The sequence below is a fragment of the Panulirus ornatus genome, chromosome 58 (assembly GCF_036320965.1).
Source record: "Panulirus ornatus isolate Po-2019 chromosome 58, ASM3632096v1, whole genome shotgun sequence".
Classification (NCBI taxonomy): domain Eukaryota; kingdom Metazoa; phylum Arthropoda; class Malacostraca; order Decapoda; family Palinuridae; genus Panulirus; species Panulirus ornatus.
Window position 1 is genome coordinate 5,759,515 of NC_092281.1, and position 22,946 is coordinate 5,782,460.

Sequence of the window (22,946 nt, forward strand, 5' to 3'; positions counted from 1 at the left end):
CGCAGACTTATACAGTCCAAAACTGTAGTTCTACCAGAGCCGCTCACACCAGTCGCAACGGATCCTAATAACTAATATACCCCTTCTGGGATGAGCACGACACGTTGGTTACTAAGGATTTCCTGACACAACTTATAACACGAAACTGACCAAGATTTTTGTATAAACTAAATGACGAAACGTTCTAAGAGCTTGAAGACAAAGACTTATGTACTCAGAAACATATACATGTGTATCTAAATGCATAGAATCATAGTTATGAAAACAAAGGCCCAGGTACGTGGAAACGCAAATATTTGTACTGAGAGCTCATAGGTAATGGGATATCCATACAGTAAGAAAGACTTATCCACAATGAAGCACAGCTCTATGTCCTTTGAGCATTACACTCACGAAAACACAAAAAAGGGCAGCCAGAAGCACAGAACTAAATCAGTAGGAATTATACGTACAGAAGAAAGATCTATGGACTGAAGTGAAGAGAACGTTTGGCTTGAAAAGCGCAGGATTGTATAATCTGAAAAGCAGAAGTATGCATTCAACAGAAAGACGTAAGAATTAACAAACCTGAAGCTACGTATAAGATGCAAATGCATATATATATATATATATATATATATATATATATATATATATATATATATATATATAGTATCAGACTTTACGTTTGGAACCCAAGTACTTCAGAATGTAGTCAAGTGACGAGAACAGTGACTGAAGTGATACGTATCTCATTGTCTATCTGTCTGCCTATCTATCTAACTAACTTCTTTGGCTCATTTAGCGATCCTATCTTTCTGCTTCAGCATTCAGACGCATGAAACTATGGACACCAAAACTTACACCTTCACTCATTCATTTCTTAGACAATAGTAACCAATATCTTCCGACCGAAGACCTTATTCTGAAAACACACAGACCAACTTATTTGCGTCCTTCTGTACACTTTACTGTCCCAAAGCCGCATGACTTTTCTTGTATTTAGAAACTGTGAACGTTTTTGGGTGATATCTAGTAATGAATTCATTATTATGATTACTACTGAATATCAGTTTTACATAATTTTTCTTTTTTTTTTCTGTCCACAACTCCAAGATTGTGTTATACATGTCTTGTATAACTGTATAACGTTACAACATTCACCTTCACCCTCAACCTTCGTGAGGCCCCGCCCCCGTGCCGTGGGCCAGGCTAGGGTAGCCTCGGGTATATAAGGGTCGCCTCCAACCAGCCTGACATCGTCTTCGACTCATCCTCACACAGCAGACATGAAGCTCGTGAGTACACCAACACCTGGCCTCTCCTGCTACTCACACTTACTGGTTCCTTCGACCGACGAATGTTGTCGTCAATAGTGTTTTTTTTTTTAATCATTATCATCTTGCTACCAACATTGTCCCTACAACAACCACTTATACCATTGGAGACGGCAGTAGTACAGATGGATGACAGTGCACCATCACGTTGTTATCATCGCTAGTGTTTCTTTCATTATCGAAGTACCAGAACCCCAACACGCTCTTACCATATCTAATGGCATCAGTGCCCTGGCCTCTAGTTATGGTTCATAACTATCATCACAACCATCAAATTACCATTAATCTAGTCCACGTCTTCAAAAAATGTTTGCGAATCATTTTCTATCTATCGTTAAAGACATGATTTGTATCGTATGAGAGTAGGTCAAGGTTTTATACTCTGTTGTACATCAGGACAGATCGATACTCCACCTTCAATCCCATTTGATCACTCCTTCTGCAGTTGGTCCTCGCCTGCCTGGCCGCCGTCGCCGTCGCCGCCCCCCAGCTCCAGGATGTCCGTCCTATAGTACAGGTCCTCAGGGATGAGCGTCAGGATGATGGCAACGGCTACTTCAACTACGCCCTTGAGGCCGACAACGGCATCTACATGGTGGTGTCTGGCACCCCAGGCTCAGAGGGCCAGAGCAACATTGAAGGAACCTACTGGTAATGTTTGTCACAGAATATCCTGTTGAATGATTTACAATTTCCGTATTAATACTGAGGAATATGTCTGTATCATTTGCGTATATTGCATCCACAAAATACGTGTGTCACAATTTTTCTCACTGCTCTATATTATGCTGCCCTGTGAGTTGGCCTCTTGAGGCAGTATTTCGTTTACCTTTTATCCATCTGGCAGGTTACCCTCCCCTGACGGTACCTTCCAAGAGGTTCGCTTCGTCGCCAACGAGTTCGGTTTCCAGCCTGAGTCCCCGCTGATCCCCACACCCCATCCACTCCCTGCCCACGCCCAGGAACAGATCCGTGTGGCCGAGGCACAGCGCAGCCAGGGCGTTGTGTTCGAGTAAACTCCTGACCGACTGACCTGCTCCACGAGATCGACGACACCGTTGACCCAAGACCAAGTGAACTTGAGTCTGAATTGATCAATGATTATTGCCAATAAATCTAAATATACTACAATATCTATGTTTACCTTTCCTAGATTTATAGGACGAAGAAAAGGTGTTGATATATAGCTCAATGTCTCTTACAACTGATCTATAGTGGTTCTGTAAAAGTTGCAATGCAATGATATTGGCTGCACTCTCTTAACCTCCCTCACAAACCTTATATTGTAGGTGTAAAACATATGACTACAACCAGTCACACTGCTACCAAGAAACTCTGGTCTTCCCTCCCGTACTTGCTGATGCAAAAATACTGCTGGTTCTTAGATCTAAAGGCGACGAAGCGTTCCAGTCTAACCTTCACTGGAATAAACATGAAAACTACATTTCCACCGACGCAATCATTTCAATTCTCATTTTGCCTCACTCTCCTCATGAGTCAGAAATTATCATTAAAAGATGTGCTTAGGAAGGCAGGTCATTTAGGAAGGTAGGTCACTTAGGAAGGCAGGTCATTTAGGAAGGCAGGTCATTTAGGAAGGCAGGTCATTTATGAAGGTAGGTCATTTAGGAAGGTTGGTCATTTTCTTCTCTTTTTCGTAACTCTTGGTCAGGATATCAAGCTTCAGTGAATTTAGAAATGATAAAATACTTTCATCACACTTCTTCAACGGAAAGCAAAATGTTCATGGAAAAGCATCTGAATTCCAATGATGAAAAAGAACTGTGGAATTACCGAAGTCGTAAAGATGTACTACACCAACTTTTCCGAAATGATCACACGAGCACTTAAATACGTAGATTCATAGAGTATCTATTACTCTTAGTCTTTACAGCCATCCAGAAGCATCGGATCAAGGAGAGGCAGAGCGAGTGGAATGTATGAACAACCATTAAGATGACAACTACCTTGGCCGGCCTGCTACTCTTCCCTCCGTCTCACTAAACAAAGATCAACCATCGCTTCACCCACCCGTGACCCAACCATCTTTGTGATGACATTAAGACATCGTGTGGGATCAGGAGTTGACAACCTTTTCCTTGTAAGACATCTTTACACACAGCATAACCAGACACTCTGCAACTAAGACTGGTGGACTCATATTACACAACACACGCACCTCACTGGCAACTGTTTCTCCTGGAAGTTATGCAGAATTTTGCTGACTGACTCACTTTACCGGAGGGTGGCCCTTGTGATTGTGTGAGACAAAATTCTTGGAGTGATGTTACAACAAACAATATCTGGCACAGAAGAAAGAAAATACTCTTTGTTTATATGTTTATATTGGCATTTTATGCGTACTTTTATAATCGAGATGTTAATAGACATCAATCACTGAGGGAGACGCTCACGTAAGTACAGAACTATACACGTAAACACACCTTACCTCAGGTAAGATCAATTGTGTTTATGTATGTGTTTACATAAGGTCAAGGAAGGCATGTATACAAGGTTAAGAGACGGAGCAACACGAGTGTAAACTCTCTCCCACGACACAGCAATCACGCAAGCATCAGTACTCATGATACAGAAACGGGTGCGCTACCAAACTATTGAGTAAACACAGACATTAATCCAAATTCGTTACAGAAAGAAGAAATGTGTATCTGTTGACGTCTCTCGGTGAGGCCCGTCACACAAGACGGCATTGGGCGGCTCCTGTCACACAGACTCATAGTCTGACCCTTATGTATGTACGTATGTATGGATGACACGTAACTTTTCTTTTAACTTTGAGCTGTGGGGTTCCCACATCTGCTCCTCAGTCTACTCCGTCAGACATGAATGGATTATGTCTGCTACAGGTAACTTAAAGCTTCTAGTCTTCACACACAATGCATGATGATCATGAATATTCACCATCACTTGGCGTGTGTTTACTCCTTCATGATCACGGGTTACACTCCCTGAACTGGCAGCTGAGTCGTCCCTGGATCGAATCTACCTACACTACAGTAGTGAGGATAATGTCCACCAACCGAGAACCAGTTTGGGTTGGTATTGGTTATTACGACAGTAGACGACACACACAGGCGGACGGTGAGTCGATACTGACCTGGTTCACAGACATCCAAGTGTTGTTACCAGGATCCAGTATGACCTGATGCACTGTGACATGTGACTGTAGATCCTTCAGGCTCTCTGAGTGGCACACTTGCATGACACCTGACTGGGGACTGCTCTCTGAGTGGCCCACGTGGCTGACGCCTGACCTGACTCTATAGTTGCTTTCTAAGTGGCCCACGAGGCTGACTTGTAGATGTCCTCTGGCTTGACCACCGTGGCCAAAGCCTGAGCTGATTCGGAAATGACCTGTGAGTGAGTAGCTGAGCCGCGTGTAACTCCCGAGCAGGGAGAACATACCACGTCCCGCTGAGATTGGAAAGTGTTAAGGTCAGCATGGCGGCGTCGAAGTTCTAAAAAAGAAAAAAGAAAAAAAAAGAAAGGATAAAGAAACCCATTGGTTATTCTCACCAGCTGGCAGGTGGTGATCACAGTCTCCCGCTGGATCTTGCTGTTATTTCAGACCCGCAACTCTATCATCATAAGCACCAGACACGGCGACCAGCAGCTCATGATTCTCTGCCGTGCCTTGATCACCACCAGTATCCTGGCGTCGTGACTTCCGTCTCCCTCTGGCATTAAGGACAGGATGCACACAGTGATGATCATAGATCTAGCTCTCACTGGAGGAGGAAGGAACGTTCTCCACTTTATAATTATTCTGGAACTGATCCTCTACTTGGTAAGATTAGAAATGAACAAATTCTTAAGTTCAACATGAGAGCATTATTTGCACGGATTACTCTTACTCTCTCCTTCCATCATCATTCAGAGGATTCTGTAACTGTTCCATAACGCTGGGTCTACATGTACTGGGGAGACGAGGCGAGACTTTTTCCTTCTGCCTGTTCACTGAGCACGAGTCCCTGCAGCCAACACCAAGCAAGATAGTGGGTTATCAATGAATTGTTGTATTGTATTGTATTGTGTTGTATTGTATCGTATTGTATTGTACATGTGTGACAAGTACTGGGTGACCAGCAACTACGGCTGAGTGTATAACGTTATAATAAATGTTCTCACATTCATACGTGACCCCACCCTACGTAGCAGTCCACCTTACCATCCCTGCACGAGTGGCAGCCTCCAAGCTGGAGCAGGCTCATAAAAGGCGCCCGAGGGTTGCATACTTACTAAACTGTATATACATATATATATATATATATATATATATATATATATATATATATATATATATATATATTTTTTTTTTTTTCCACACAATTCGCCATTTCCCGCGTTAGCAAGGTAGCGCCACGAACAGAGGACTGGACCTTTGAGGGAACATCCTCACTTGGCCCCCTTCTCTGTTCCCTCTCCTAGAAAATTAAAAAAAAACTGAGAGGGGAGGATTTCCAGCCCCCCGCTCCCTTCCCTTTTAGTCGCCTTCTACGACACGCAGGGAATACGTGGGAAGTATTCTTTCTCCCCTATCCCCAGGGATAATATATATATATATATATATATATATATATATATATATATATATATATATATATATATATATATATATATATATATATATTTTTTTTTTTTTTTTTTTTCTTTGTCGCTGTCTCCCGCGTTTGCGAGGTAGCGCAAGGAAACAGACGAAAGAAATGGCCCAACCCACCCCCATACACATGTATATACATACGTCCACACACGCAAATATACATACCTACACAGCCTTCCATGGTTTACCCCAGACGCTTCACATGCCTTGATTCAATCCACTGACAACACGTCAACCCCGGTATACCACATCGCTCCAATTCACTCTATTCCTTGCCCTCCTTTCACCCTCCTGCATGTTCAGGCCCCGATCACACAAAATCTTTTTCACTCCATCTTTCCACCTCCAATTTGGTCTCCCTCTTCTCCTCGTTCCCTCCACCTCCGACACATATATTCTCTTGGTCAATCTTTCCTCACTCATTCTCTCCATGTGCCCGAACCATTTCAAAACACCCTCTTCTGCTCTCTCAACCACGCTCATTTTATTTCCACACATCTCTCTTACCCTTACGTTACTTACTCGATCAAACCACCTCACACCACATATTGTCCTCAAACATCTCATTTCCAGCACATTCATCCTCCTGCGCACAACTCTATCCATAGCCCACGTCCCGCAACCATACAACATTGTTGGAACCACTATTCCTTCAAACATACCCATTTTTGCTTTCCGAGATAATGTTCTCGACTTCCACACATTCTTCAAGGCTCCCAGAATTTTCGCCCCCTCCCCCACCCTATGATCCACTTCCGCTTCCATGGTTCCATCCACTGCCAGATCCACTCCCAGATATCTAAAACACTTCACTTCCTCCAGTTTTTCTCCATTCAAACTCACCTCCCAATTGACTTGACCCTCAACCCTACTGTACCTAATAACCTTGCTCTTATTCACATTTACTCTTAACTTTCTTCTTTCACACACTTTACCAAACTCAGTCACCAGCTTCTGCAGTTTCTCACATGAATCAGCCACCAGCGCTGTTTCATCAGCGAACAACAACTGACTCACTTCCCAAGCTCTCTCATCCCCAACAGACTTCATACTTGCCCCTCTTTCCAAAACTCTTGCATTCACCTCCCTAACAACCCCATCCATAAACAAATTAAACAACCATGGAGACATCACACACCCCTGCCGCAAACCTACATTCACTGAGAACCAATCACTTTCCTCTCTTCCTACACGTACACATGCCTTACATCCTCGATAAAAACTTTTAACTGCTTCTAACAACTTGCCTCCCACACCATATATTCTTAATACCTTCCACAGAGCATCTCTATCAACTCTATCATATATATATATATATATATATATATATATATATATATATATATATATATATATATATATATATATATATATATATAATTTTCTGACAAACGTCTGTTGCCCGGTCTCATAATATTACCATAACAGATCACAGTATGCTTTTTGAACAACCAATGTTAGTAGTCAACGTTACAATAGAAGACGATGTTATCTTAGGGTTGATGTTACACAATACGAGGATGTTGTCTTAGCAGTCAGTGTTACCTGAGCAGGAGATGACCATCATGCAGCAGACGATCCTATCGGAGCAGAAATCAATAAGCCAGCAGAAGTTACCTTAACAATGATCTGCTCAGCATAAGTGATCAGCAGGTTTAGCTTTCATAGAAGTCATACTGGCACGATATGGGACACGTTCTTCATGAAAATATCTGAAGTTGATAACAGTGTATCCTAATTACCAGTATACTGACACACCAGTACACTAACGTACCAGGAATTGCTCCAAATGTTGATGGAATTATAAGAAATACTGGTGTGGAGTCAGGGAAGTGGGTGGTATGCGTAAGTAGACCAATATCTGTGGAAAATATCCTCAAGACTTGCATTATTGGAGACGTCTCCAAAGACAAAAACCCGAAAGAAATAAGAAAAGAAGATATCAGAAAAGAATAAGAGAAGGAGGAGGAGGAGACGTGCTGTACAAATCATGTCACATTTTCAACAATAACAATAGCCAGGATCTGATGAGGCAGCCATGACGAGAACTCCTCAACACCACAGGAGTTAGAGTCACTGCAATTTTCACCTTTGTCTTACATAACACAACCAGCAGGTCAACCTGCTCGTTATTACTGCCGCAATGCCTTGGGTGGTGAGGTGGAACACCACATGAGGAGATCCGTCAACGTGATAGAAACTACAACGGATTCTATATAAAGGGAAGAGTTAGCAGCCTGAGACGTGTTAGTCTGCGACAAAAAGAAGGAGGAAGGGAGACGTCATGATAGGTTGTTGAGAAGGTATTGTAGTAAGGATATGGAAAATATTAAAGATGATTACAAGAATATGAATTTGTAATGACATAAGTCAACATACAGAAGTGTTAATGTGTCAATAACAACACAGATCAAAGGTGGTGAATACTGCCGCATCCATCATGAAATTTGGGATTCTTTGTTTTCTATGAATCGTGACTAAAACAGATTACCTTTGAAGTAGAAAATCACGACACGATTCAAAAAAATGTAATCGTTCGTTTGGTAATATTCATCAACTTACGAACCAAATTTTGCAAAGGAATCTCAGGATCTGTGGGAACTTCATACACTCTTCCTTTCCTGACAACGATGACAATTTATGTCTTCTGTTAGCGTGTGTGTGTGTGTGTGTGTGTGTGTGTGTGTGTGTGTGTGTGTGTGTGTGTGGGTGGGGGCTGGGGGAGGGGGGGGGGGGGGGGGTTAACACCACCGGAAGACGGGAAAAAAGACCCGTTGCAACACACCCATACGTGACCTTTCACTCCAGGGTGAAGTAGTTGCTGTCCTTCAGGTTCTTTTCCTTTTTTTGTATCCCGGGGAGAGAAGGGGAAGGTGAGGGATGGCTCCTTGCCTGTTATGCACCCCTGGTTTTCCTGTATCACCTCCTATTACGGTCACCTCCTATTACGGTCACCTCCTATTACGGTCACCTCCTATTACGGTATTTCTTCTACCCTCAAGGTTATCATAAAGCTTCAGCTTTCAAAGGACGTTCACTCCTACGCTGTTTTGAAATAACTTGTGTCACGTAATGAATAACTGAACACTGACTTTCCCCCCTTCCCCTCCCCCGTAATTGTCGCTGTTAGCTCCTCCCTCTTCTGCTTACGACGCCCTTTTCCTGAAGGTGGGTCAGGGCGTCGTCATCGTTGGGTATATAAGAGTTGCATCAAGCAGCCTGGCATCGTCCATCCTGAACGCATCCTCCACATACCAAGCATGAAGTTCGTGAGTACACCACCAGACGTCTTTGAAGTTGCAGGTGTTATCGACTTCTCTTGTCTTCTTTCTGGCACTACTTTCAGTGCTCCAGATCATAACACTCTTACATCCCCTCTACGACATTCTTTCAAGTCTCTGCCGTTAGTATAAGTAAAATATCTTGTTGTATTTCCTTCAGTTCACTACAGGCACGATCATCATAACTATACCAACCAAGCGTCACCCTCTGGTATCACTTTATCTTGTAAAGAAGTGTTACCAAAACAACTCACTCATCTCCACACCCATGGCTAGCACATCAACACAGTGTTTCATCTGTCACTCGTTACGAATAGCATCTCACCTGTCTCTATCCCGTCCACAACCACTACCTTTACCACTACTCCTGTCACCTCCTACCTGTCAAAAACCACTACTACCAACACGCCCTCCTGTCACGTCCTCCCCGTCCACAACTACGTCCACTAACACTTCCCCTGTCTCTCCTGCCCGTCCATAGTCACTACAGTAATTACCTTTGACCTGGCTTCTGGCCATCACCACGATCATTACCAACCATCCTCTCCACCAGCACCACTATCAGTTACGTTGACCCAACGTCTTTATCAACTCGTACTTCATTTGTGTCCAAACTACTCCTAGTAACACAATATATGAAGCAACTATTGTTATTGACATTTGTTGTATTTATGCTCTTAGGAACATACAAACCTCCCTTACGAGAGACAGACAAAAACGGAGAATGGGATGACGCTGGAAGACAAACAATATGTTACAATGTGTACGACATGATCAGGTTCATTTCATAGAGAACTTGATTGCGACTTGGAAACCTGAGGATTGGTAGACAGAGATATAATTGTTGCTCCATATGGACCAGTGCGTCATGATTGTTAACGTTCTCTCTTCATTATTCTGGTTGAGTTTTGATAAAGAGATCGAGCGTTGGTGTCCTGTTTCACTGTTTCTCGTCTCCTGAAGATGGTTCTTGTTTGCCTGGTCGTCGTCGCCATCGCTGCGCCTCAGTTCCAGGATTCCTCGCCTGTGGTCCAGGTCCTGGTCGATGAACGTCAGGATGACGCTGCCGGAAATTTCAGATACTCACTACAGGCCGACAACGGTATCCTTATGGAAGCCTCCGGCACCCCAGGCTCCCAGGGCCAGAGCAACATCCAGGGCAGCTACTGGTGAGACTCTCTCCTCTCTCTCTCTTCTCTCTCTCTCTCTCTCTCTCTCTCTCTCTCTCTCTGTCTCTCTGTCTCTCTCTCTCTCTCTCTCTCTCTCTCTCTCTCTCTCTCTCTCTCTCTCTCACAAAGTTTCCAGTAATGATGTCTCACTTTCGTACATCTGTAATAGCTTAAAGATTAACGAAATGTCAGACTTTCCTCTCTGTACTTAAGGCACATAAGATGAATACGAATAAAAGTGAAACTGTATTAACATGCCTCACCCGCGCTCTGTGATAAGGAGGCTTCCGGCCCGTAATCACAACTTTCACCGTCACATTCCTGTGTTAGGTCGCCCCTTCCCGACGGCACCTTCCAGGAGGTTCGCTACGTCGCCGACGAGTTCGGGTTCCGACCACAGTCTTCCTTGCTGCCCACACCTCCTCCTCTCCCTGCCCACGTCCAGGACCTGCTCCGTATCGCCGAGGAGCAGCGAGCCCAGGGCATCGTCTTCGAGTAAAGTGATGCCGGACGAGGACGAAAACATCCTAGCAGAACTAGAGTGATGTCCAGGAAACTGAACAAGTCGGAAGCCAGCATGAATATCATTATGAACATATTGACTCTGATCATGTGTCTAATAAACTCTAAAATAACACATCAACTCATTATTCATCAGCCTTGTAAAATTGTGGTCAAACATGATTACATAAATCATGACTGATTTTACCACGATGTCATCTGTAGGTCCGCTACAGCCACCGGCTAACGGGACCATGATAACATGGGTCACATGCCTGGTGAGTGCATGTGGTCTTATAACACCTGATGAACGTTTTAACGATTGTCTGGTTGGTGGATGTAGCTTACGTTGACGACCTTAATGACCCTGCCAGTTGATAGGTCTAAAGCACAAACAACCAACCACGAGAATCAACACAGAGTTGAACATACCAACATCAATATAGTTCAGTATAAGTTAACATCAATGTAGCTTAATTTGGGTTAACATCAATATAGGTCAATGTGGGTTAACATTAATATAGCTCATTATGGGTTAACATCAATATAGTTTACTGCGGGTTAACATCAGTATAGCTAAGTCTGGGTTATCATCAGTATAGCTCAGTATGGTTAGCATCGTCTCTATTCGTTGTAGAGCCTGATAACTGTCATTATATTTCTTCTGATTCATAAAATTCTTCCGTTCATCATTTCCACTCACTTCCTAGTCCTTCCCTCTAACTAACAATAACAACAATATTTTTTGAATGAAGCAATTCATCACACAATACACATAATCACCAGAAATCGTGCGCTACTCACCAGCGGTCTGGCCTGTGGCAGTCATGACGCCCGCAGCACACAGCACCCGACCCTGCCCCCATAACGCACTGCCATTGTCATGAGTTTACCTCAAGCTTTAGTTTTGGCAAATCTTTACACACACACCATCGTACTTACTGGCTTAGCAAACACATCGCCCCTAGGACACAAAATCTCACGAGCTAACGCTTTCGATGACTGAAATATCACGGGAGTTGTTACAAGTGAGTCTACCCTGAAGCAGTCAGAGAAAATAGGAGGAAAAATATAAGCCTCACCTTGGTTGAAGACCATTGCTGGGCACGGTTTACGGCGATCCCTTTTCTTGTTCCTCCTTCTGACAATATACCACACCTCCAGTGATTCATCCAGTGGTCGTTCCATTATAACTCAGCTGAAGACCTTGTAACCCATATAGTATCTTGTCAACTAGTAGAATACATGCATCTCTGAGGGACAGTCTACAATTTTCATCTTTTTGCGGTGCATTTACACCATCATAATCATATGTGTTCCACCCGCTTTTTAATGTATCTTCAAATGAATCACAGGTGTTTAGTGAGGATCAGAGGATACTGCAGCTCTCCTGCCATCTGATTAACGCTGTCACTAATGCTCAGGAGACTGGGGGAGTGGCAACACTGTATGTGATCATCTCATGGATGACAGATGACACACGTCAACCATCATGGATCACATGTGGTCCTCCTGCGGACAGATAGGAGAAGGAACGTCCGTTAATGCCAATTTTCAATTAAATCAGAATGATTTATTATCATTTATAGCATACTGTACGGTTATGACCATGTCTTATGGTCAGAAAACACACCTAACATAAACATTGTAAAGTATTGTAAATAATGTGATTTAAAGTAATTTTACTTACCGGTCTTTTCACACCTCTGACTTCAGGAGCCACGTTTGCTCAAGTGTGTTGCCTTTGTATGCTAATAACGCAAAAATAAACACTGACAAGAGAGCAAAACCTGCACAGCACCGATGGTGTTGTCGTCTGGGTTTGAGAAGGACGCCGCTAGTCAGTTCGTGTTCGAAGCATCGGACCGAATCTGTTTCATATGCAGACTGCTTTTTAGTTATTGGCGGACAGCGTCCATTGTTTCCAAAGTATGTTGAGGCGATGTCTGTTGATCAGAGGTTTCATTGTTTTGTTGTATGAGGAAAAAAAAAAAAGAAAATTGGCTCTTTCTAAAGGCTGAAAACATTTTGCTAGAAAATTATGAGAACACAAGAGGAAGTAAATGTTGAATCTTGGTACTCATTGTTTGGAACTTTGTTTTTTCAAGTTTTCAGTATGATCACGTAAAGATGAGTTTCCACAGGTAATATGTGGCTTGCACACCGCAGGATAACAAGGACTTTAAGTAGGGAAAGTCAGCGAGTACCATCGGCAAACATTTTACTTGATAAGGCTTGCCCGTTACATGAGCAGTGAGATCTTACAGGAGGTAAAGTGAAGGAAGAAAGAAACAAAGATTCTTTAGATCAGAAAATACATTCAGTCCATAAACAGAGTTCCACAAAACATGTATCAGATAATTCTGTATTTCAAAATGTGTTTATGATTTTGGCATTACTAAAAGAAATGTTTGTCATGTGGAAGTTAGAGATCAATCAGGCAACAAGTTATTTGAAGACGATGCCGGCGGCTCGCTGTTCTTCGGCGATGCGGAGCAGCTCAGGGACGTGGGCGGGGAGGGGATGTGGAGTTGGTAACAATGAGGACTGAGGTTGGTACCCGAACTCATCGGCGAAGTAGTGGAACTCCGCGACGGAACCGTCAGGAACAGGGAAACTGAGGAACGAATTCGATAGAATTAGTCTGGTAATTTTTTGCCTGAAATCCTATTGTATTGTTGATACGGTCTGCATAGCATCAATATGTAATGCATTTTCACCCTTAAACGTGAGGCTAGACACGACTGGAACATCGTGAGTAGTAAAGTATCGTCAGCACCAGCATGAACGTGCATGTACACTAACCAACGGTTCTCACCTGAAGGAGCCTTGCATGACGCTCTGTCCCTGTGAACCTGGGGAGCCGGAGGCTTCCACAGCGATGCCGTTGTCGGCCTGGAAAGCGTAGTTGAAGTTGCCGGCGCCGTCGTCCTGACGACTCTCGCTAAGGATCTTGACTATGGGAAGGCCATCCTGGATCTGAGGGGCGGCAGTGACGGTGGTGGCCAGGAGGGCGAGGACGACCTGCAAGGAGTGAAGGAGGATTGAGGAGAACAGTCTTGTATTACACTTATCTTGTGAGGAAAGATCGGATTTTGGAGCTCGGAACAAGCTTTTGTTTTGCGTACGAACATATATATCTAATCTCTACCCTTATTGGCAAGCCTGCACACCCACATCCTCAGAGCCCCGCCAGTATCACAGGGAGGTAAGGAATGTTAGATGATAGAATTGTCAACTGAGAGTAAAATATACAAAAGCTGTTGAAGTGAAAGTAAATGCTAAAGGTCTGGAATCCATAAATCACTTTCGGGATAATTCTCCTGCTATTGCTGGAGTTGTGGAGACAAAACTTACCAAAGACAAAAGATCTCACCTGGTCTGTCCAGAAGGGAGGAGACATGGCAGCAGGGAGAGAAAGAGAAGACAGAGGAAGGAGGCTGGTCTTGTTGACCAAGAGCCAGTATCAAGTATCAAGATATACTGGAAGATGATCCACTCAGATAACACGTACTGGGAAGAAGAGTCTGATGATGATGTTGATGATATATAATCCTCCTAAAATATAGTAACTTTAAAGCAATGCAGGAACAATCAGGATGGCAGGAGAAGCAGTTAAACTGAGAATTTGAATTATACAGAGAAAGACTCGGAGCGACAGGATTCTCATGGAGGCCGAAAGTTATGGAGACATAAGTTCCTGAAATGTTTGCGAGACAATGTTGTATACCAGCATATTGATGATCACGCTCGTCTTAAAGATTTATGAACTATCATTTCTAGATCTTATCTTTACACATCGTAGAATGGAAATCGAGGTTGTCATTATAAAACACACCTACTGGAAACAGTGATCATGTGATGCTTGAGTTTCATTATGTGGCTAGAAGAGAAACGAGCGCAGGGATGAGACCAGAGTCATAGAGGAGATATAATCGTGTACACTATACAGAATATAAAAATATTTTGCTGCTACATATATTGGGAAATGGAGTTCAATAGCCAGGAAACAAGGCATTGTGGTGGAAGACTGTAATATCTGCATTTAAGGACTAGAAACATGGATGCCTTTAACCTCAAATACGGAAGAAAAGTTGAGAGAGAGAGAGAGAGAGAGAGAGAGAGAGAGAGAGAGAGAGAGAGAGAGAGAGAGAGAGAGAGAGAGAGAGAGAGAAGAGTAATTCAACAAAAGATGTCTAAAAGCGAAAGGGCTTAGCGGTGTGCAATGGCAGATATACGAAGTTAACTAAAGCCAATAAGCATATACAGGTTTAACCTACGGAGTTACGTCAAGTTAAGAAAGGAAAAGCAGCAAAACTGAACTGATTATTGTGGTCAGGACAGGGAATAATCAGACAATTTTCTGCCAATTCATCAATATTAAGAAGTCATTTAAACAGCAACAAATCAGACTAGTGGATTCAGAGAGAAGAATTATATAGGATGAGAGTTACGGAGGGTACGCGAAGATATGAATGACATGTACTAAAGTGTTTTCAGTATGGATTACACTGTAGCTTAAACACCAGTGAGATGGTGTGGGGAAGAGGTCTTGGAAAGTATTGAAGTATCTAGGAAATATGAGAAGGTTAAAGGGTCTTGATCTATACAAAGCTCATGGTCCTGATGAAACTTCCCAATATGTGCTGTAGATTTGTGCGGATGCACTTGACACACCACATGAAATATTGCTCAAGATGCCGCCGGGGAAGGTGGTAAAGCGCCAATGAAGTGGGAGAAGGTAGACGTTATAACTGTCTCCAGGGAAGGAGACCAGAGGATGGTCTGATCAGCAGGCGACTGGAACACATGACAGAACAAAAGAAGGAAATCTTGCAGAAGAAAAACTACATAAGTGAGAGAGACAACACAGGTCTAGAGGAAGATCACATGTAACAACCCTAAGATTTCTACGAGAGAGTGAACCCCGTTTCAAGAAAAACAGATGACCAGGACTGAGACAAACAGGTGGCTCGTAGAGATGCTAGATGTCCAGTAAGGAATAAGGGAAGCTTCCTTCTATGCTTACATATTCTTTCTGAAAGAGAACTAAGGATGTGTGTTAAATGAGGCTCCTCGAACTGGGTTGAGGTTATCACTGGCGTGCCGCAGAGCTCTCTCTGGGACCATTGCTCTTCTTCATCTATGTGAATGACTCGACAGAAGGATTGAACACGTAACTGAATACGTTTGTAGATGATTCCCAGGTCACGAAGGAAGTGACAAGTGAGGAGGATTGCATCAGCCTACAAACGGCCAACAGACGGACTCCAAAGATGAATTTAAAGAAATGAGATCCACTGAGAGGTTGGAAGTCATTAGCTTGCTTATCATGGAAGAGAGAATAGTTTGAGAGTTAATGAGAGAAATTAATGTAGACAGCATACTAAAACTTCAAAAGTTGCATGATGAAGTTCAAGAGATGAGGCCCCAGGTGTAGAACTCCCTCCCCGTGCAGTACAAATAGATAATTGTAAATAGATAATTACAGAAGTTGTCTTAGTGCTGCATGACAGGTTGTACTGGTAGTACTGATGTGTGATGAGCTATGACGGAGCTGGTGTCTACCGTAGTATGCGATGGATGGAGACGGTGGTTGTGGCAAGTGTAACTGCATGACAGAGACACCTGGTGACATGATTGTTGGCGACATTCATGATCATGTTTCTTGTATGGCAGATGTGACGAGTGATTAATGATGAGCCATGTTGATGATGAGTTGCTAGTGATGAGCCACAATGGTGATGACTGACCAGTGACGAGACATGATCACCGCGACACACATACTGAAAACAGAACTTCCCTTGACTCGACTGGGGCTACTCTGTGTTACCAGGGGCCGCCAGGTACTTACAAACTTCATGCCTGCTGCTGTTGTTGTTGCTGCTTCACTCCCGGAAGGACTCAATGGGACACTGACAGCCTGGAGGAGGGCGGCCTCTTATATACACTGCCTCTGCAGGCAAGAGGAGGGGGGAAGGGGGGAGGGGTGCGTGGATCACTGTAGTAGAGGCGCAGAGGCGATGAAGTGGATTAAGTGAAGGGATCGTGTGTGTGTGTGTGTGTGTGTGTGTGTGTGTGTGTGTTACGTTATTTCCCTTCTACAGCCGTTCATCAGCTGATTCTAGAAGCAATTCTGCCTTGATGTGAAAAGGAAGGAACGAAAAAAGTTTGTGCATTCACGAAATACAGCAGTGGTTCGTTCATTTCAGAAGGGTTCACTGGACGTTACCAGCCTTCATGATATACGAAGTTCACCAGATTCCAGGCAACCTGTCACCCTCCACTGTCAAGCGTCTTGTGCCCACTGTCCGTCGTATGTTTGCCTGCCTCCAGCCATGTGCCCTTCATCCATACCGCATTAGAGATGTTTTGTGTGAATATGTTTTGACGAACTGGCTTCAAAATCGGAAGTTCGACGGACTCAAAAACGTTTCAAAATCATCCTATTTACACAGAGAAACTGAGAGACGGATGGCTACGTAACAGCAAACGTCCTCAAATGCTTAATGGAAGCTATTCATCAGCAAGAAATTATGTAGCCACTAAATGTATAATGTTTAACCTTGTACTTACCCATGATATGTATCGATCTACACATATGAATAATGACGTACGGATACATGTTATGTCTTGCAACATATTGTAATCAGACTTACTCATCGTTGCTTTATTGATATTTAGTTTTGTCTTCCATTGTACATACTGTGAAACATCAGATCACACCTCTGCTTCATCATGAATATTCAAAATATCTATAATTATCCTTTTCTAATATTGCACGTACCTAATCTGACTTCTGGTAACTTTCATGGCCATAAACCTAACTGAATTTCCTCTTTGAAGTAAAGAAAATGGGATCTTAACAACCTCTTAGATTTCGTTACTTTTAAAAGATTAATATTTCTTTCCTCAGCTCACGTTACTTACCTAATGAAAACAATTCCAACTTAAGAAGTTGTAGAATAGATCACTATACACTACTCTGGTATCCCTCGTCACACGACATTAACTGGACCTGACTGTTTCCTCATACAATCACATCCAGCACAATGCCTGACGATCGCGAACACATAAGCAGGGGTTACTGGGGTAATTCTAAGCAATTACGAACAGAGTTGTTTCTGCCCTGAGTTACCAGAGATGAATAAAACCTTGGCATTAGGAAATGTTTGTACATGATACTTAATAGGGCGCTCTTATCATACTATGAAAGTTATAATTTACCATACTTATAGTATGTACTTTGGTAAAGCAGGCGAATAACGGGAACATTATTCATGAAAGGGATCAGAAAGTGAACAACACGGTCAGCTCCTAAACAAGTTACGGAATGTAGGTCAGAAAACGAAAGCTGATTACATTTTCACTGGGATTCTAAGCACCTAATTTGGGTGGTGTACGAAGTCGATCTGATAAGGTTTCCCCAGTGTTAATCTTGAAGATTTATGCACATTAAGCTTAAATCCAAACATGGTTCGTACCCAGTCAGTAAGCTTGAGATATGATACGAATAGCTGGTTCGAACCACTTCAGCTTTGGGTGGACAACACATAAAAGCTTCATTCACAACTAGTGATACTGTGGGTGGTACCGGTTCGATGTGTTAGATTTGAATCAGTTTAATTTCTCGTTTGCTTCTTGTTAATCATATCGTACAGGAAAGCAAATAGAACTGTAAGAATAGACTCAAGAAGGTCATAAACTTTCTGAACACTGATTATTGTGACAAGTTGAGCTAAATGACAAGTCTCGAATTATGGAATAGTCTCGTGAATGATAGAGGTGGTCTGGTGAATCTTGGAGTGAGCAGGTGAATCATGGAATGGTCTAGTGAATCATGCAGTGGTCTTGAGAACACTCATACTTGTCATACATATCATGATATAAAAGTAGGATTAGTGGAAACATACTTTTTCATTCCAATGAAACGAACGAAATGAACGTAAAATGAGAGAGAGAGAGAGAGAGAGAGAGAGAGAGAGAGAGAGAGAGAGAGAGAGAGAGAGAGAGAGAGAGAGAGAGAGAGAGAGAGAGAGAGAGAGAGAGAGAGAGAGAGAGAGAGAGAGAGAGAGAATACGTGGAAATCGAACAATGGTCAAGACTGAGAAGAGAGGAGGTCTATTTAAAGAGGTATTGATATGTCTCACATGGTGTGGTCCTTTGAGTTCGTAAAAGTACCTTTGCAATACTATCCACTTATTCTGATGTTTAGGAAATGTTCAATGTAAATAAAGATTACGTGTATAGGATCTAGTCAAAATAAGTAGCATTATAATCACAGTCTTACAATCATTTTAATGGGTTAAGCAACTCTTGGTTAGTCTAATTTCATACACAGCAACATTCGCTTCTATGATGCGGGAGAATGTTTGCACAGTAGCCTGGATGATGGTAACCTGTTAGTTAGAACTAGCTGAGACAGACGACAGCTGGTGTTGTTGTAGTAAGTGGATATATAAAGACAATTACAAAGTAATATTTACAATAATGCAAGATGTTGATGGTAAAGTTAAGGTCTGGTGGTGAAGGATTATGTCTCCTACAGCCACAACTGACGTTGATGATCAACCTCGTGTTCTTGAGCTTTGATAAAGCAATGGGAAGGAGAGAGATTCCTGTGTGATGGATGTGTGTGACAACTAACAGGACTCCTGGTTTGGTACACGAAGCAATGCTGCAATCCTACTATTCGTATTGTTAGATCAGGGTAGTCTGAGCAGGTTATCTCTTTCCTTAAACTTATACTATTTGTACAGCATGAGTGTGAGTGAGAAAGTTAACACCTGTTATGTATGAGTCGTATATGTCGGTCGCTTGATGGGAGCAGCAGGAGGATGTCATCAGGTGTCCTGAGCCTCACCTCACATGGTGACGCACGAAGTCAGATGTAAACAAACCAACAAGTAATGTACAAAGTAATTCTTTTGGACAATCGGGAACTGGTCAGTTCAGGGAGGCTCTTACTTAGTTTTGGTATTTTCTACTGGACGTAAAGGGAATATTGTTTGATATAGAGGAGGGCCAAGAGGCAGGTAAGACTTGAAGCATTGATTAAGTTCCCAGGAGCTTTATACTTTGCTCCCTGATGCAGCGATATAGCATATGCTCCTCAAATGTTTGTTGCCTCCAGGATGGCGGGAGCCTGATCCAGTCCAGCCACAACGAATGTTATCGTTATCCGTTGCAACCGATGGCTGACATGACGAAGAGGTGGAAGTGCTTTGGTTGAGCAACTGAAATCGACAGCATATGATCAATTTCCTCAGAGAGTAACTATCGTAACATTTCAAGGTAATTCATGTTACTGATCTCTGTCTAGTTCACAAACAGTTTGTAGGTTGTCTGCTGAGTAAAAGTTTAGAGCTAGATCCATGTGGTTCATATAGATCCATGTGGTTCATATAGACCCATGTGGTTCATATAGATCCACGTGGTTCGTCTATGTATCAACAGTGATGGTGAAGATCACACCTCAGGTACGTCATGTACATTCATGAAGCTTTTAAATCTGAGTATTTTTGGACAGGATTCTTCGTCGAAGCCGCTATGTGTCGGGACAGAAAGAGTTTTAGATAAGGGACGCGAATCACAACTTCCCTGGGACTTGGTCAGTGTCGGAAAGTGAACAGTAGCACACAGAGACTTCAAGAATAATGGTTCCTTATCACGTGATGTTCTTAAGACAGACTGATGACATTCCACCCAACGTATATCTTGGCGTCAGGGATCATTGACGGGTAAATCATTATATTCCCACACATGAGGGAAGGGAAGGTTTACTTACAGATCTAAATACCCGGGAAGATGACATGTAAGTATCTACGTTCACGTTATAGATAGTTTTATATGTATTACCATCTTAAGGTTTGCATACGTTGAGGAGACGCGGTTGTGATTATATAGGCTGACGGAGACTGTGAAATTGAAAGGTAAGCTTACAAAACCTTCGAGAAAAAATATCAAAGACATATTGTAGAGTTGTGAGGACAAAACTTAAACGTAAACAGGAATTGCTGTTATCTAAATAAGGAATTAATAGTAATGATAAATAAAGTACAACAAAATAGATCTGTACATTTTATTGAAAGGAGGTGAAGAATAAACTTCGACTTTATCTCAAATACACGTATATTTATTTGTGTTGCTTAAACAATAAGTCCCAGATTAACATGACTGTTGTTTGGAGGGAAGAGATCTGCTAACACTTCACTGGAACACAAAGCCGGCATTAGTGTCCTGCTGGATAAAGAAGCTGTGGTCGACGTGATGGCTGGGGGGGATGGACGAGGGAAGGAGCTCCGACGTCGGTTGGAAGCCGTTCTCATCGGCGACGTAGCGGACCTCGGCGATGGTTCCGTCAGGGAGGGGAAACCTGAGGCACGAAGGATCATAAAGACAAATGAACACTGACAATGTCTGGATGTGGAAGAACTTCTAGTCTCTAGTTTGAGATAATGCAGTTAGAGTGTAACTGTTGATAATAACCTTCCTTTACTAACAGTGTAATGGTCAGAAACAACTACTGGGACATTTACTTATGATGTAACGTATTACGTCAGATGGACAGAGCAACACGGTGGCAAATATTTACCTGAAGGAGCCTTGCATGTTGGTCTGGCCCTGCGACCCAGGGGTGCCGGAGGCTTCCACGGCGATGCCGTTGTCGGCCTCGAACACGTAGTTGAAGCTGCCGTTGGCATCTTCTTGGCGCTCGTCGACGGTGATCTGTGCTGTGGGAAAGACTTCTTGGAACTGAGGGGCGGCAACGGCGACGGCGGCCAGGCAGAAGAGAATGACCTGCAGCGGGAAGGACGGAGGATTGTGTGCGTGTGTGTGTGTGTGGCTGTACTCAACAAAAATGTTTACCTGGTAAGGACTGCACATGATGAAGAACGTATCATACATTTTTCTTTATTGCTTTACGAAATCTCCTGTTGAGTCGATTTCATGTTAGATTTATGATTCTGATTCACAGGGCAGTGATGGAATCAGTGCCTCCTATAAGAATGAAATATTCGTCATCAAGGTTAGGATATTTCTGGATCGCTTCTGTTGACATGCATTAGGCAGGGTTCATAGTCTGTTGATATTCATATTGATAAGTGTAACATGATACGAATATCTTGAATTTTGATATACATTTATGCTCATTTACACAAGTATGTGCACATAGTTGTGTGTGTGTACGTATATCTGTCTAGGCGTCACTGGATACCTCCAGGTGGTGGTCACGCTACCAGGGAGAAGTCACATTCGACAAGGATTAATCATTGTCAATGGTCAGACGGGAGTACAGTCTTGTCAAGGACCCTTCGCTCAAGAGAGGTCGTCATTTCCCTGCTCAGAGTGCAGCCTCAGAGATGCAGGAGCCTCATGAAATGGGTTCTTGGGTTGTATGATAATGATAATGATACTATAAATGATAATAATGATAATGATAATGATAATGATGATAATGATAATGATAATAATAATAATGATAATGATAATGATTATGATAATAATAATAGTAATAATAATAACAATAACGATAATGATTATAAGAACATGCACAAACTGAGAAGCATGTGAGAGATGTGGCATGGTGTGAGAGCAGCAGGGGTCCTGGCGGCGTCCATACACACAGCTTCTGGCTGGTCTGTGGTTAAGGTCACCAACACTACGTTACAGGTGAGGTGCTCCAGCCTCACTAGGAACTTACAGGATTCATGTTTGTTGCTGCTGTGTGTGGGGAGGCTCGAGACTGCCGGCCTGCAGGAGGATGTCAGTTTATATACAATGCTGGAGGAGACAGGTAACGATGCTGGCCAGGCGGTGAAGGGATACGTGTGTGTGTGTATGTGTGTGTGTGTGTGTGTGTGTGTGTGTGTGTGTGTGTGACGTCACAGTGATGCATTCTCTGATTCATCATTTTGTGCAATAACGAGTTATGAGCATTGATGTACAAGATGAGGATACAGCACAGGCTGTTAACGTTACTTAAATACAGTCATTATGGCAGTATCTATAATAGTTGATTATACTTTAACCAACAGATTACAAATGAACTTCAAGA

At 42.8% G+C, this 22,946-nt stretch overlaps 4 protein-coding genes across 4 annotated transcripts; 2 read left to right on the top strand and 2 right to left on the bottom strand.

The window, feature by feature from the left end:
* The first annotated feature begins 1,145 nt into the window (after window positions 1–1,145).
* LOC139766745 (cuticle protein AM1159-like) lies at window positions 1,146–2,447 on the top strand. Its single transcript, XM_071695666.1, has 3 exons — window positions 1,146–1,277; window positions 1,762–1,967; window positions 2,164–2,447. The coding sequence occupies exons 1-3, from the start codon at window positions 1,269–1,271 to the stop codon at window positions 2,330–2,332; spliced, it is 384 nt and encodes a 127-aa protein (XP_071551767.1). The 5' UTR covers window positions 1,146–1,268; the 3' UTR covers window positions 2,333–2,447.
* Window positions 2,448–9,142: 6,695 nt separating this feature from the next.
* Window positions 9,143–11,018, top strand: LOC139766746 (cuticle protein AM1159-like). Its single transcript, XM_071695667.1, has 3 exons — window positions 9,143–9,206; window positions 10,182–10,387; window positions 10,718–11,018. Exons 1-3 carry the CDS (start codon window positions 9,198–9,200, stop codon window positions 10,884–10,886), a joined length of 384 nt encoding a protein of 127 aa, XP_071551768.1. The 5' UTR covers window positions 9,143–9,197; the 3' UTR covers window positions 10,887–11,018.
* Window positions 11,019–13,092: 2,074 nt separating this feature from the next.
* On the bottom strand, window positions 13,093–16,865 carry LOC139766747 (cuticle protein AM1159-like). Its single transcript, XM_071695668.1, has 3 exons — window positions 16,743–16,865; window positions 13,707–13,912; window positions 13,093–13,505 (listed from the first exon to the last, which is right to left on the bottom strand). The coding sequence occupies exons 1-3, from the start codon at window positions 16,749–16,751 to the stop codon at window positions 13,337–13,339; spliced, it is 384 nt and encodes a 127-aa protein (XP_071551769.1). The 5' UTR covers window positions 16,752–16,865; the 3' UTR covers window positions 13,093–13,336.
* Window positions 16,866–20,975: 4,110 nt separating this feature from the next.
* Window positions 20,976–22,643, bottom strand: LOC139766673 (cuticle protein AMP4-like). Its single transcript, XM_071695576.1, has 3 exons — window positions 22,593–22,643; window positions 21,483–21,688; window positions 20,976–21,263 (listed from the first exon to the last, which is right to left on the bottom strand). The coding sequence occupies exons 1-3, from the start codon at window positions 22,599–22,601 to the stop codon at window positions 21,098–21,100; spliced, it is 381 nt and encodes a 126-aa protein (XP_071551677.1). The 5' UTR covers window positions 22,602–22,643; the 3' UTR covers window positions 20,976–21,097.
* Window positions 22,644–22,946: the final 303 nt, after the last annotated feature.